This window comes from Phoxinus phoxinus, assembly GCF_949152265.1.
Source record: "Phoxinus phoxinus genome assembly, chromosome: 4".
Classification (NCBI taxonomy): Eukaryota; Metazoa; Chordata; class Actinopteri; order Cypriniformes; family Leuciscidae; genus Phoxinus; species Phoxinus phoxinus.
The window spans coordinates 38066909-38083108 of NC_136879.1; the positions used below are offsets into that span (position 1 = coordinate 38066909).

A 16200-nucleotide genomic window follows, 5' to 3' on the forward strand; every position below is an offset into this window, starting at 1 on the left:
ACACAAGGTACAAAAACTTAAAAGCTTTAGTGAGGCAAATAACTACAATCCTAAGTATTGCAAAAAAAAAAAAAAGTGGGCGGTGGAGTGGAGTGGGCGGAGCTAATGTGATCTTTCGACTCTCTGATTGGTGGAATTGTCTGTACATCATCATGGGTAATGTAGTTTTTCCACCAGGAATTCCACGAATATTTTAAAACTTTTTAAAGCAAATACCTTCAATGAACAACCTTGTTGCTCACAGTAAGGCTGTCTTTAAAGGAACACTCCACTTTTTTTGGAAATAGGCTCATTTTCCAACTCCCGTAGAGTTAAAGTCGGCATGAAATCAAAATTGACCCAAATTTACTTTGTTAGCGGATATTACTAGTCTTGTGGTGAACAATTAATCCGTTCAAGTTAACACATGGAAAAAATTTGTTTGCCGAAGTTATCTTTAATCAAAGTTTGAAAAGTTACTTCCGGGTCTGGAATGGTTCTTTTTCTGATGACATAGGCTTGACGACTTGGGTTGGTTAATCGCTTAATCACTCCCTCAAACCGTTACTCTGCTATGGGCGAGAGATGGAGAGGAGGAGCGCTGAAGTAAAACCCTGCCCTCTGTTCAATATTCCCTTTCACTCGGAAATGCGTCACAACACTTGAGAAAAGTCGTTTTTAACTTCCGGTTCACGCAGACTTTAAACAGTTGAGTTTTACCGTTTTGAATCCATTCAGCCGATCTCCGGGTCTGGCGGTGGCACTTTTAGCATAGCTTAGCATAGATCATTGAATCTGATTAGACCGTTAGCATCTCTCTCAAAAAAAAAAAATGACCAAAGAGTTTAGATATTTTTTTCTATTTAAAACTTGACTCTTCTGTTGTTACATCGTGTACTAAGACCGACAGAAAATGAAAAGTTATGATTTTCAATATGGATATCATTGCTTCTGCTGGTACAGCAGCAGTTCCTTGATTATTACGCAGGAATGAGAGGATAGTTCCTAGTCATATTGGCCTAGAAAATCACAACTTTTAATTTTCTGTCGGTCTTAGTACACGATGTAGAGTTCCTTAAAAGCTTTATACGTTATCATTCAAAATCAATGTCCTTATGGAGAAAATGAATGGAGTTTTTACAACCCGACTCTATTGTTTCATGGAACTGATTAATATTCATTGCTACGTGATTATTCACCCTTCTGTGTGTGTTTCTGTAGGGTATTTTTATGTCATTTGACAAAAACAAGAACCAATCGCTGGATTATCAAGAAATCTCTCCCGCTCTGTCAGCAGCAGGTGAAACCTATGACACACACTTACTCACACGCACATAAATGCAAGTATGAGCATGCACACACACACACACACACACACACACACACCCTACACATGCAAATGCACTCGTTGACGCAACAGTTCATTTATAGAGAATGAACGCACACACACACACACACACACACACACACACACACACACACACACACACACACACACACACACACACACACACACACACACACACACACATTCTGTTACTCAGACACCATTAGTGAAATGGTTTCCCACACACGTCAGGCTGTAACACACCCAGCTCTCAGAAGAGAAACCTGTTCATTCATCTGTGAGAGGAATGTTGAAGGAGGAGTGTGTGTGGGCTGATGATCATCAGGCTGATCTGTGCTCGTCTGCTCTGGTCTAGGCATACATGTGGATGAGTTCATATTGCAGCTCGTCGGCCTGCGCTACACGGAGCCAGACATGACCGTCAGCTTCCCGGGATTCCTCTTCCTGCTCATGAAACTGGACAGCATGATGCGTAAGGACACACAAATCAAAGTCAAATTACTATAACGGTTATTGCACACTTGGGATTGCATAAGAAACAACATCAAATAATTTATGTAAAATAAAATGTTTATATTATTCATGCATAACATTTGTGACCCTTGACCACAAAACCAGTAACGAGTCGCACGGGTATATCTGTGGCAATAGCCAACAATACATTGTATGGGTAAAAATTATACATTTTTCTTTTATGCCAAAAATCATTAGGATATTAAGTAAAGATCATGATCCATGAAGATATTTTGTAAATTTCCTACCGTAAATATATAAAACATGTTTTTTTCTGAGTGAATGCAGCACAATCGTGAACATAAATGCACAACTTTAAAGGAGATTTTCTCAATGTTTATATTTTTTTGCACCCTCAGATTCCAGATTTTCTAATATTGTCCTATCGTAACAAACCACACATCAATGGAAAGCTTATTTATTCAGCTTTCATGTGATGTATAAATCTCACTTTCAAAAAAGTGACCCATGTGACTGGTTTTCCAGGGTCACATTTTAGAAAAAGAGGTTTGCATGGTTCTAATGGTAAAATAGTAAATATACTGTTTAAAAGGCTCTAAAAAAATAATTTGGACTTCACTTAAAGGAGAACTCCGGGCAATTTTTAAGTTAATCTTGATCGTTATACCTTTGTGAGTACTGTCTATAGAAAAAAAAACGAACCGGATTGGTGTTTGCAACACGGAGCTGCTACCGCTAATGCCCAGAGCTCCTCTCAGCTAAAGCGGCAGTTATGGGGCATATTCATAAAGAGTGTTTTTGTGCCTCTTAACAGACACAACATGCAATTAAAATGTCTGTCCAACATGAACAGGGTCCTTACATGACAATAAGATGCGTTTAGCAACTTAGCCATTGTTTAAATTCACCTTAAATAATGTTTTAGACGGCTAGCTGTAGTCTCGCGCTGAAGTCCCGTGGGAACTCCCGTTGTATCCGGGAAAAGGTAAATAGCAGCGTGCAGGTGGAGGAGCGTCGTGTGTGTGAAGAGTGATGATCGGAGTTGCTCACAAATGAAGAAGAAACGGTTCGTAACGTAACTATGGAGAATATAGAAGATTTTGAACACATGGAAGAGGCTTTTGAGTTTGATGGTCGTCCTTATTTATTCGAACCCGAGTATACAGACGAAGAACTAGCCTCACACTCTTCAGTCAACAATACCTTTTCCCGGCTACAACGGGAGTTCCCACGGGACTTCAGCGCGAGACTACAGCTAGCCGTCTAAAACACTAGTGAATTTAAACAATGGCTAAGTTGCTAAATGCATCTTGTTGTCATGTAAGGACCCTGTTCATGTTGGACAGACATTTTAATTGCATTTTGTGTCTGTTAAGAGGCACAAAAACACTCTTTATGAATATGCCCCATAACTGCCGTTAGCTGAGTGAGCTCTGGGCATTAGCGGTAGCGGCTCCGTGTTGCAAACACCAATCCGGTTCGTTTTTTTTTCTATAGACAGAACTCACACAGGTATAACGATCAAGATTAACTTAAAAATTGCCCGGAGTTCTCCTTTAAGTATTAAGCCACGCTTAAAAGTGTCACTGTTGTGTGTATGTGTTTGTCTTCAGGCAAGTTTCAGTCGTTTGATATGACGGGAATGGGAATGATTTCAGTGAACTGCAGACAGGTAAAAACATGAAACACACAAGAGCATTGAGCATCTCTCTCACACACACACACATTCAATATTTCATCCTCTGAACCTCTTTGATCTGCGACCTGTCAGATCCAAGCGTCCTAATTCTTCCTAACCGTCTTTCTGCAACATGACTGACAGTTATTACGTCATTTTCAATTCTTGTGAAAAATGTGATTCATTTACTGTGCGCCAAATGAATATGTATGTGTTTGTTTCTTTCGCTCTTCCTCTTGATTTGTAGTTTCTGCACATGACCATGTACAACTGATTCCAGACCAGCTGCAGGAAAACAACATAAATCTGCTTCAACTGTTGATATATGGATCATCCCAGGACTGGACAATACAGCGGATATGACGCACAACTACTGTATATATCACTGCACAGAATATTGACCAGATTTTACTGCTGGACAGATGCCACTTAATGAGTTTGCTTGATAAAAAAAATTATACAAAAATTGCCGTAATATTTTTTTAGTAGTAGTTTAGTGGGTTGCTATTGGTCGATCTCATGTGAGTGACAGGTTGCCCCGCCTTCATGCCAGTAAACACATCATCAGAGAAGAGAAGAGATGTTGCAAGTATTCTGGTTAAAGATTACGAGGCGCATGAATAAAAAAAAGTATGCTATTCACAGATAAATAATTTATAATAAATACTGAAATATTCCATAAAAAATAGGAATTGTCAATTTAGATTTCATGGTGGCTTTAAAGGGGTGGTATAATGCCCTTTTCACAAGATGTAAAATAAGTCTCTGATGTCCCCAGAGTGTGTGTGTGAAGTTTTAGCTCAAAATACCCCACAAATATTTTTATATAGCATGTTAAAATTGTCACTTTTCTTTTTGAGGGTGAGCAAAAACACACAGTTTTTGTGTCTGTCCCTTTAAATGCAAATGAGCTGCTGCTCCCGGCACAGGGGGCGGAGCTTCAACAGATCGTGTTCTTTTACCTCATACACACATGCACTGAAAATTTTAAAAACCTTTAGTTTTTTATGTTCAAAGTGGAGTCAGACAATGATGGAGAGACTCAAGAAGAAGTGACAACATGTAGAAGCAACAGGACATTTCTGAACGATTAGTTGATGAATTTATGTTGCTGATGTGCAGTTATCTTCTAGTCATTGATTAGCATATTCTGTCATGATAATCTATAAATCGTGTTCAGGGGGCGGGGTTTATGTACATTTTAGGGTTGGGGATGTCACTAACTTGGGAGGAATGTTGTGTAGTCTCTACCAGCCGTTTGTTGTAGTCCTTTTCTTTAAAAGTAAATATCTTCCTTTGCTTTGAACTTTGCGCATTGTAACTTTGCAGATGTTGTTTATTCTCAAACAGCAACATTACACACTAACTAAAGTTATAAAAGTGAAATCATAATCAACCACCCCTTTAAACGAAACTCATATGAATAATTGTGATCTTTAAATGTGTTGTTCCTCTTTCTCTGGAAACATCTTCCGTTTATAGTTATTAGGCTACAGTGAGAACTTTTGAGAAGCACACACACTCTAAAAAATGCTGGGTTGTTTTAACCCAACTTTGGTTCAAATATGGACAAACTCAGCAGTTGGGTTACATTTTATAATTACATTTTTAACCCAACATTTGGGTTTGACCATATTTGACCCAAAATTGGGTTAAAGCAACCCAGCATTTTTTAGAGTGCATGACTGGGAATATGCCAGATAATGAACTATGTGTGGATGGGATCAGTTCAGGAATCTTGCATAAGCTTTGGGTCTGTAAAATGTCCCCGCTATGATTTTTGACATGATGCTGCACTGCTTTGAATTGCAAATCAGTAAATGATTCAAATAAGCAGCCGATTTGTATCCGGATATTACAGATAATAGAAGAGATTACCTATAAATAAAGATCAATATCAATGTGAATGAGTTTGATGCAGTTTAATACTCAGGATTTGCGTAATGTAAACAATGTAAACAACAGCGTATGGTCGATGCGCTCATCTGTCTGATGTTGACCCACTTCATGATGACACCATGAAATATTAATGTTAGGCTTAAGCAGCTTATAGCTTCCGGAGTAATAAATTCAAGTCATACACATTCATGTTTTTTTTTCTTCCTTTAAACAATATGTGTTATTAGAACTGTATACAGTGGGATTCAAATGAAGCTTAGAAAAACATCACAACCGGCTGGCGAGTGTTTCGTGGAAAGTGTATTAATAATAGATTCACTCTTTCTGTTTGTGTAAAGTTAGAAGATACAGGATACACTGATGGACAAGCCACAAATAAGTGTCTTTAAAGTGACATTTTCTATGCCCATTGCTTTTGATTACATTTAAATATAATAATAGACTAAATAATTATATACACATTTTATATAAAATATATTTATATAATGTGAGTAATATTTACATTTACATTATATATAATATTCATATACATGTTTTTATACATGTATGTATATTATATATAATGTAAATTTAAATATTGTGTGTATGTGTGTGTGTGTGTGTGTGTGTGTGTGTGTGTGTGTGTGTGTGTGTGTGTGTGTGTGTGTGTGTGTGTGTGTAAATATGTAAATTATATATCAATACATTTTACTAGCCTAAATTATATAACACATATTTGTATACATGTATAAAATGTATGTGTGTGTATATATATATATACACACATACACTTATATATATATATATATATATATATATACACATACACTTTTATATATATACATATATATATATATATATTCACACATGTTATATATAAATATATAAAACATATATCTATACATTTTAAATATAATTAATATCCAAAATATTTCAATATGATTATATACATATATTATATCAAATCTATTTATACAATGTAAGTAATATTTTAATTTACATTAAATACTTAAATAAATAATATATAAAATACATATTTATATAAATGTATGTATATATATATATATATATATATATATATATATTTTATATATATATATATGTATATGTTTATAAAGTATGTAAATAAGCTAATTATATATCAATAAAATTTAAAAAATCTATTTATATAGGCTAATGTAAGTAATATTTCCATTTCCATTAAAATACTTAAATAAATGATATGTAATATACATATTATATAATATACTGTATATATACAAAGTTATGAACATGTATATGAAAATCATAAATTGAATATGATCATCCAAAATAATTCACTATAATTATATATAAATAGAACACATGTCATTTATTTATTTTAAAACAAACAGTGCTGTTCGTCAACAAGTCCTTTCAGAAAACCTTGGATTAGATTTCGTGTTTTGAACTCATCAGTGAATATTTATTTTCATATAACATGCACAAATTCACATTTTCTATTCTTAAAAATACTTCCCTCTGCGATATCATCCAATCGCAGACGCCCACTCAGTTCGTGGGTAGAGCTGAGGTCGGATATCTTCTGAATAAGTAAACGCGTCATTTAAATATTCATGAGTTTCTCGGGCCTACTACCTCCTCCTCAGTGGGAGCGGCGCGTCTCTCCTACTCCATTTTTCGTCAGAAGGAAGGGTGGAGGAACACACTTTCGGCGGGGATACTGTCAGTCCACGCAGCGGATACTTCACACCGAGCAACAAAGACTTCGAGAGCGAGTCGTGCAGTCTCATTCCTTCTCGTTGGTCGGTTAGGAAGAGTCTTTACGGGTGCCCTTACGGTTTGTGACATGGTAGATTATCACGGTTCAAATAATCAAACACCTTATTCGTCCAGCGGTCAACAGCAGAGAAACATGGAGCAGGAGAACGACTGGGATCGGGACCTACTACTGGACCCGGCCTGGGAGAAACAGCAGAGGAAGGTAAGAGGTTCTGACGGGGAAAGCTCGGGGGCCGCCGCAGGGGCCTGTGTTAGCAGCATATTTGTGTGAATAACACGTTTTTAGGCACGCGTAACGTGCCTTATTATCATTAGACGGCTTGTATATGCGCTTAGAACTCGCTTCGAATGTTAGAATGTTTCGCGGGTTTCGAATGTTACGGTGTTAGAATGTTTCAGTCGTGCGTGCGCGCGCGTGTGTGTGCGTGAGTGATAGCTACATTGTAACGGCTGAACCTGTTTTACTAGTGCGAGTTTCAATCGCTAGTGCTGCTTTTTTTCCACCCATACTCTGTTCTTTCTCAAAGCGACATTTAGACTCCTAGTTTACAGCCAGACATCCGGATTTAAAATGGCAGTAGCGGTAGATATCACAGTACAGGAGCTTAAAATAGCTGGCGAAATGCTGTTTCTGGAGTTTCTCTGCTGTTCTGGAGAGGAAAGATAAGCTTAAAAAGAAGTAGAAGGAGGAAAAAAAACCTAACAGGCGCGTTTATATATTTAGTTCACTTGTAAAATCAGATTGATAGTGTGTTTTATGCTCATGAATTATAGTGAGGAATTTTTATGACGTTTTTGGGTGTGTGTCTTTTGGGGGAAAGGCAGGCTTGACTGATTTACTGATTTGTCGTTTTGTGTGCGAGTGTGACAGACAGGATATCAGATTGGGGTTTTTAGAGAGAGAGAGTTTGAGAAAGGAAGGTCGAAGTTTGATTGGACAAATAATCAATTATTAACCCACCGGAGCCCCTTAAGCAAACGCGCACGGAAATATATCACGTATATATAGACACAGTCACTGCCCTTCAGACCCCAGAGGTATAAACGCACTCATAACTGGGGCATTTATTTGAGAAACTCGAGTGGAGGAGATTGACTGAATTCTTCAGCTCCCCTCCCCCTTTTTCTACTTGTTTTGTTACACTTTTGAGGCCAAATTTCTGTAAACTGTATCAAATGGCTGATATCTAGAAAACAGTGACTGTCCAACTCCAAATACAGTGTAGTACAATTTGACTACTGCAAATAAGATTAATTTAAACCAACAATATCTATTGCTATATCCTGCATACAATCTGTGTCAAATATCAGTGAAATCTCTCTTTGACAGTACTTTCTTTTTTTTTCTTTTTTTTAGCGAGTCATACACACACTCCGCCTTGGAGAAATCTGGTTGGCTGACATATTTTTGCAAGGCGGAGTTTTAAAGAGTGGGTTTGTGGCTGGGGGATTGGGTTGATCCAATTGATTATTGTTTGTTGTTGCATGCTACCATGCTGCTTTAAATTGTATTAGTCTATATAGTGTGCATACTATGCACAGTATGCATAAAACACCCTGTTAACTTACTACTGTTGCCAAATTGTGTATCCCACAATGCAACTTGCATTGTAGTTTGACATGACCGTCCATTTCCAGTGTCTAAAATGTCATATTGTTTTAAAAGCTTAAATGCCAAAATACATAATGGGGTTATTATCGTAATTTGCCTAATTATAATAAGTGTAGTTTCTCCATTACTAGTGGCAGTAAACAGAATCGTGAAAATAATCGCTGTTATCAAACAAGTTTCACACTCCGATTATCTGATTGTTTAGCCAATCAGATTCCAACCAAACTTTTGGTGCAACTTCAGTTTTCCCAAGTCTGCATGTTTCTGCACTGGTAGTTTAGTGAACGTCACTTCAATCGGCAGTCACTTCACTTCGTGGTCGTAAAATGACATCTTGACTCTGGAATCTTTATTGCATGTTTATTTGGATGGATATATATTACACACAGACCGAAGATCTCTTGTGATTTACCAAACCAACCTTTATAAAACCCAACACTGAGTTTCATTCACAGTCTCCATGCACCGTTGCCTATTCCGCTTGACCGAAACCAGGCGTGTGGAGTTATACCGAAGTCATCCCCTTATCCGTGACAGACGTGAAATTACTCCCCATCAAACACCCTGTGACCGGCTAAGACTTGCCTCTCCGCTCCACCCTAAATGTCTAAAAGGCCATTGAAGTGTTTCGGTCTCCACTCAACAGCCTGTTTGGGCAGATAAGAATTCAAATGAGATGCAGTGATTGAACTGGCTTTGTTCTTGTTGTGTAGAGAAGCACATATACATCCAGTGGTGTTGATAAGAGTGACGCCCGTACACTAAGGGCTTCTCGATTATGACAAAAATCATTATCATGATTATTTTGGTCAGTATTGAAATCACGATTATTTCACATGACTTTGGGAATGTGTTGCATTGAGTAAAACGACACCTTTCAACAATTCTTAAAAAATTGAAATTTGAACATTTATTGTATTTTCAATATAAATGGTATATGGACTGCATTTATATAGCGCTTTCACAGACCCAATGGCCACCAAAGCGCTTTACATTTTTGCCTCGCATTCACCCATTCATACACCGACGGTGTTTATTAATAGATTGTGATAGGTCACTGTTTAATTTTCAAGCGGTTAAACAGATTTGTGGTGTTCCCTTGCGTTGCAGCCACTATCATGTAGCAAATGAGTGTTCTTGCACTGAACATGGCAAAATAATCGTTTTTACTCGATTGTACTATTTTGGTGATCGTTGGGAGCCGAAATTAAAATTCAATTAATTGCACAGCTCTACCGTAAACCTGCAGCACAAATTGACAGGTTGTTTTAGAGTCTCTGACTTATAGTGTGAAATTGCAAATGTAACTTACTTGCTTGAAATATGATTGAAATTAGGGATGCATGATATATCGATATCGGCCGATATATGCACATTTTTAAAGTTATCATTATCGGCCCGATAGGCAAATTTGTCCGATAAATAATTGTGTATTTTCTTCAGCTGAGACGCTTCACATGCACAGTTCACATGATGTTTTTGAATTGCTTGAAATGTGATTGAAAAAACATGGAAAATACAGTTACGTGCAACATGTGCAGCGCAACTGTCATATCGGCTTCATAAAATTATAATGAAAACATAATTGTGTGTTTGAGATGTGGCTTTAAATGGAGAGACTTTTGTTTTTGTAATCAGGCACGGAAAATTATATAAAAATTTAGATTTATCGGCCGATATATCGGTTATCGGCTTTTAAACACACAGAATTATCGGTTATCGGCCAAAAATTTCATATCGGTGCATCCCTAAATGTTAGCTAGAGTTAAAGATGTGTACGATACCAGCCGGGCTTTTTAAGGAAGTTGTCAGTGGTCGTTTCATGGTAGCGTATATTCTCTCAGGGATCTTTCCTTCAATTTATCATAACTTTTGTATCGCTTAAAAACAATCTCCAGTAGCCTTCTCTACACCCATACCCCCGTCAAACACTTCCAGATGTTTTTGATGAGCATAGATGTCTGGTGTATATTATAAACAGATGAGTTTTACTCTGATTGAATGAACCGCATTTTAAACTGCCACCAAATTGTCATGTTGCTTGCCAACAGTAAAACTTTTTTTTTCTGATTATTATAAATAAATGTAACTCTATTTCTATTTTCTTTTATGTTGGCATCAAAATAATAAACCACTTGAGACTGTGTTTTTTAACCATAGTTAAGGACTTTAGGCTATGGGATTCAGATCTCTTACATGTAATAACTTCACTGTAATGCACAGCATCGAGTGGCTTATTGCTTTATAGCACCGATAGGGTAAAAAAAAAAAAAGGATTTCAGAGAACCAATAACGTAGGCCAAATAAAAACCCTTGAGTCATGAGGACTTGAATGGAAGATTGTTGTTTGAGGAGTGCTGTGGATTTGTATAAAGGTCTCTGTCTATCGTTATGTCTGTTCAAAAGCGTTACAGAACTGATCTCAAAAGCAAGTGTAATCATGTTTCTATCCTGTACATGGACTGGAGCGAGACTCTACGCTACTGTTCAGGGGCCTCGTTCGTTCCTCTATAAAACACCGGGATTCATTCTCAGAAGTTCAAGACTTTGGCTCCGTTCCAAGCGCTAGTCAGTTGCCGTGTTGTCTCCTATCTAAATAGAGGGTTGACTTCTCGGAGAGCTTGTTAACTGTTCCCAAAACTGTCACTTGTGAGGTTACCTTTCACTCTACAAAAAAACAGTAACCTTCATAAGTGATTAATTTTGGAGCGTTCTTCAAAGGTTGCAACTTAATTTAAATAAGTCTCGTACAAATACACTAAATTACTTTTTAAATTTTGATTATTGGAGTATGTTTTAGAAAGACATTTTTCTATACTTCAAAATTTCACGTTTAATTCAACATGTTGCGTGCCATTTCTTGGTAATTATGTGTGAGATTTACTAGCAATTTCTGAATGAAAATTGTTTCTAAGTTTGTTTCAAAGTTTTTTTTTTTTTAATACATTTTTTAGTGTAGTTCTCCTACAACTAACTTGACTCAAATTGATTTAGTGTTTGGCATTGTCATATAACTAAGTTAAGTATAATAAGTGTAAAAGTACATGACACACATTATTAGGTCAAATAGTCCATTTGTATTTGGAGTGAACATTTGTGTTGCTACATTTTTAGTTTTGCATGAACTAAATTCAACATCTTATATTGATATTTTTTACTTTATTCATTTTAATACGTTATTATAGGATCCAATCGATGGTCACTTCAAGGAAGTAATTTTATTGTTTATGGTCATGTGATCCTGGGTTTGAGTTAATATGTAAACAGAAGTTGCAATTACATTGTTGTCAATCATTTCAGTTTAAATAAGTTTCAAATGTGAGTTTAATTGTAAATGCGTTAGTACAGGGGTTTCCAATCTTTAAGATGTAATGGACGCCCAATATAAAATCTTCCTCGTGTTAGGACCCCTTAAATTGATAAAGGCATCTCCTTTATAAACATTAAACGCTCAATTTATACAGTAAAATTACTATTAAGTAAAGTTACATTATTATATTCTTTCTACTCACTATAGTAATGTACTGTTAAAAACTGTTAAATGTACTGTTTTAATTTATATGAATATTTTTTTAATATAATTAAATATATTTAATAGATTAATAATTAACTAATAATATTTATTTGCAACAAATTATTCATTTTAATATAATTTACTTATTTAAATCTTATTCTTTTTTTTTCTTTTTTTTTTACAGTAAAATTTTTTTATACAGTTTTTCTCTAAACTTTTCCACAGACCCCCTGTCACTCGCTTGAGGCCCTTTGGGGGTCCCAGGACCCCAGTTTGAAAACCCCTGCATTAGATAGCTATGTGACTATCCACAGGGTCTAAAGAAGAGATGGAAGAGCTTTATTTATGTTCGGTTCACCTCTTCATATTTCTATATTTGGTGTTGCGGGATCATGATAGCCTTGCCTCAGGGCCGCTGTCCTGTCCGGTCACAGAGTTTGATTGAGCTCATCGATTGTGTTTTTTTAATAAATCTGTATCCCAATTTGCATTGTAACAAACTTGTGAACCAAATCCTATCCTGGATTATTTGACCATCACCCTGGTTTCTGTGTTTTGTGCTACAAAAATACATCATCCCTGCAGGACTCCTGCTTGTTCATCCGTTGTACTTTAGGCTTATTATTATTACTACACTATTGCATTGTTAGCTTAGCAGTAAGTAAGCTTAATATTAAACCGCTTGTATCGTTTTGAAGTGCACTTTTGATTTGCTGCTGCCTGTGTAGAGCGTTTCAAAACTGTTACTTTGCTGTATGCGGTTCAATTTCAGTTAAGATGCCTTAAAATGTAAGCAGCACTGTAAAAAAAAAAAAAAAAAAACTTGACAGAATACAAAAAAATTGATAAATCATGAAAATATTTTTTTTACAGTGTATCCAGCAAGGTAGCTCACTAGGCTTTGAAACGTATGTAATATTTAGTGAAGCAACATATTTATTTTTTGTGAATTTTTTTATTTTTTTTTATTTTTTTAAATATATATTTTTTATAACTGCATATGCAAATGTAGTTATTTATTGGACAGTCCTGTAGACTTCATGAAGGAAATGCAGAACATGTCTTCAAAAGCGATTGATGACTCAGTGTCAGTGACTTTGGGTTGAGATGTTGTACGGTAGTAACTCTAATTGTCGTTTAACACTCGCTCTTTCTCTGATATTTCACATGCATATTTCGTGTGTCTGTTTCTTGGCTGTGGTTTGGTCTCGAGAGCATCGCTGAACAGGCAGTTCACGTATTTCTGTCTCTATAAGCGGTTCACACCATTTTGTCAGCTAACAAGATGTGCAGCAGAAGCGTATTTGTGCATCAGGTGATACACACACACACTATACGTGTGAGTTCCTGTTAAAATTAGGCCTGAGTAAATGTCTGCTCTAATTATTTGTTATAATACTTTGTACTTGCATTGTTTGTACTTGCATATGCATGTGTTAAAGTGCGTGATCAAATCCCACATGCCCATGTGTTGTTTTCCTGAAGTGTTTTTCCATGCACTATAACTGTTGCATTGAAGAGTTTGCACTTTGCAAATTAATATAATTTGGCATTTTTCTAAAAAAAAGTCAAACGGATTTGTCCTGAGTTGCCATGACTCAAAGGTCCTCACTACAACCCACCAAAATAAAGGTTTGGTTTAATTGTATGACTGAAATATATTATGATTAGGCTATACAGTAGAATGTACTTCTCAAAGTAGAAGTAATAATACAAAAATCTATCATTTCATAGGGCACTATTATCATTAAAAATGTAATAAATTATGTAATGTGAAGTTTTTTTAATTTGGTTGATCAGACATTCTTTTTAATAATAATTAAACCAGAAAACACAGATATTAGTGAAAAATAAAACGCCTTATGAAATCCATTTCCTTTTTTCCAAATTCCATTTTTCCCGGATTGTTTTTTTTCTTTTCCGTTTACATTTTTACATTTTTTCTGTTTTATCTAATTTAAATGTTAGTAGTAATCAAAAAGCATATCTAATTAATTGTAATCATTAAACTTATAAAGTTTAACAGTAATAATTTATTTAAGGGTTAACAGAAAAAATGTTATGGCCCAATTAAATATTTTTAGATTTTTCTCAAATTCTTCCATGTTTTCAGTTAGAATTTTTCCGGATTTAATTTTAATGGTTCAATTCAATTTTAATAATCAAAAAGCATGTCTAATGAATCAAATTCATTAAAGTTTAACAACTTAAATGTATTATCTTTATTACTATTATTATTATATATTTTTTTCTTTTTCTTTTTTTTACAATGATATAGGGCCTTTTTTCTATTTTTTTTATACAGAAATTCTGTTATAATTTTCTAATTTATGATTTAATACTAAATGTATTTATCAAGAATGTGTTAAAGGCATAAAGCATTAACAATATATTTAATCTTTAAAAATAATTGTAATAATTATATTATTATTATATTGCATTGAGAGGTACATTCTACTGTACAGTAGTAATTATTTCCGTCACAATTTCTTCAAGTTAAGCCAAACTTTTTTTTTGACATGTTGTCGTGAAGCCCTTTGGGTTTCTGTGTGTTATGATAATGCTCATGAAATGTTTGTGTGTTCATGTCCTCATATAGAGACACATAGTGCTTCACTAAATAAAGCATGAAGTCTGGACTTTGATGTCAGAACCAGTGGATGACGGACTGGTGCAGATATTCATATCTGGCACTAAGTACTAGTAGTTCACGATACTGAATGTCTTTTCCCAGAATGCAGCTCTGACCACTAAATCTCTGAATGAAGAGCTTGACCGTCCATGAGTCGGTGCATGCTGGGATAATTGAGGCGTAAACTGAAGCGCTGTGGTTGTTGTGCAGTAATCCAATTTGTGATTGTGTTCGTGTGTGTTTGGACCAGGTTCAGGTGTGTCCCGGAGAAAACAGTGAGTGGGAGTGGACTGAGATAAGGGCAGTTACACTAAGAGGCATTATAACATGAGGGCACATCAGGTGTTGCGTCACCTGACCTACTTCAGTCACGCCCAGCCGGAGAAATACTGTCAGTAATCAGAGTATTTGCTCTTGAACATCTACTTGGGTCATAACCGAAGCCTTAAATATGCTTCAGATGTGTTGAATGAATAAATATTTTATGATTACAGATGTGCTATTTAATGTAAACAGAATAGTTTCCCGGTACACTAAATACAGGCACTTTTTTTCTGCTTTCATTTTGAGATCTTATTAATCATATGTTTTCAAGGAACATCTCTTCTCTCAGAAACCATATTTATGTCTTTTATTATCAGAATTGTAATATTTCATTGTGAATTCCTTTTATTATATAAGTGAGCTGAAATTATAGTTCCTTGTATTGATCACTTGGAAAGTTGTAAGAAAAATTGGTTTTCCAGGTATGGAAAAGTAATGATAATTTCTATAGAATGTGTTATGTTTGTATAGAGAGTAAAACGTTGTTAGATAACAAGGAAAACATTGATCCCTTACAAAGCTTTGAGACTCAGATTGCAGGACTCTTTTGGTCGCATTGGTGATATTTGTAGACAACTTTTTTTTTTTTTTTTTTTACTATTAATTCTAAGGGTTGGTAGGGGTCTATAAAATTGATCCGTAATCACAAATAAAGTCATGAGAAATTTAATTAATTTGACAAAAAGTGTTGGGACACAGACACTTCTTTAGTTCAGATGCATGACAACTAATAAAGTTCAATCCTGTTTTACATCCTAGTTATCTTAGTGATTGTTTTATGTAAATTAATTCTAATGTCTTTGCCGGTCGATTTAGAAAGGCTGTGCCAGCGATTACTCGTCCGTGATGTGCAGTAGCTGTACACAGGTGTGGTTCGAGTTGGTGTTCAGCAATCTGTGGAAACATCAGGAACTGATCCAAACACACATTGTCCAGTCGGAAATCAAGAGACGTTCACTCACTGTTGGCCGTTCACCACGTCAGGGCATCGATACTTCAC

At 35.6% G+C, this 16200-nt stretch overlaps 2 protein-coding genes across 5 annotated transcripts in view; both read left to right on the forward strand.

Annotated features, from left to right (window-relative positions):
• LOC306997951 (calpain-9) overlaps positions 1-5638 on the forward strand; it is a 29548-nt gene extending 23910 nt beyond the window's left edge. For all 3 annotated transcript variants that reach the window (XM_079611600.1, XM_079611599.1, XM_079611601.1), the window contains 4 exons: positions 1201-1279; positions 1683-1799; positions 3415-3473; positions 3727-5638. In XM_079611600.1, the coding sequence (XP_079467726.1) occupies positions 1201-1279; positions 1683-1799; positions 3415-3473; positions 3727-3753 (282 nt within the window). In that variant the 3' untranslated portion in view covers positions 3754-5638. The remainder of the gene's footprint in view (positions 1-1200; positions 1280-1682; positions 1800-3414; positions 3474-3726) is intronic.
• A 1322-nt stretch (positions 5639-6960) lies between these two features.
• The window catches only part of actn4 (actinin, alpha 4), a 51864-nt gene continuing 42624 nt past the window's right edge, over positions 6961-16200 (forward strand). For both annotated transcript variants that reach the window (XM_079610355.1, XM_079610356.1), the window contains exon 1: positions 6961-7320. In XM_079610355.1, the coding sequence (XP_079466481.1) occupies positions 7186-7320 (135 nt within the window). In that variant the 5' untranslated portion in view covers positions 6961-7185. The remainder of the gene's footprint in view (positions 7321-16200) is intronic.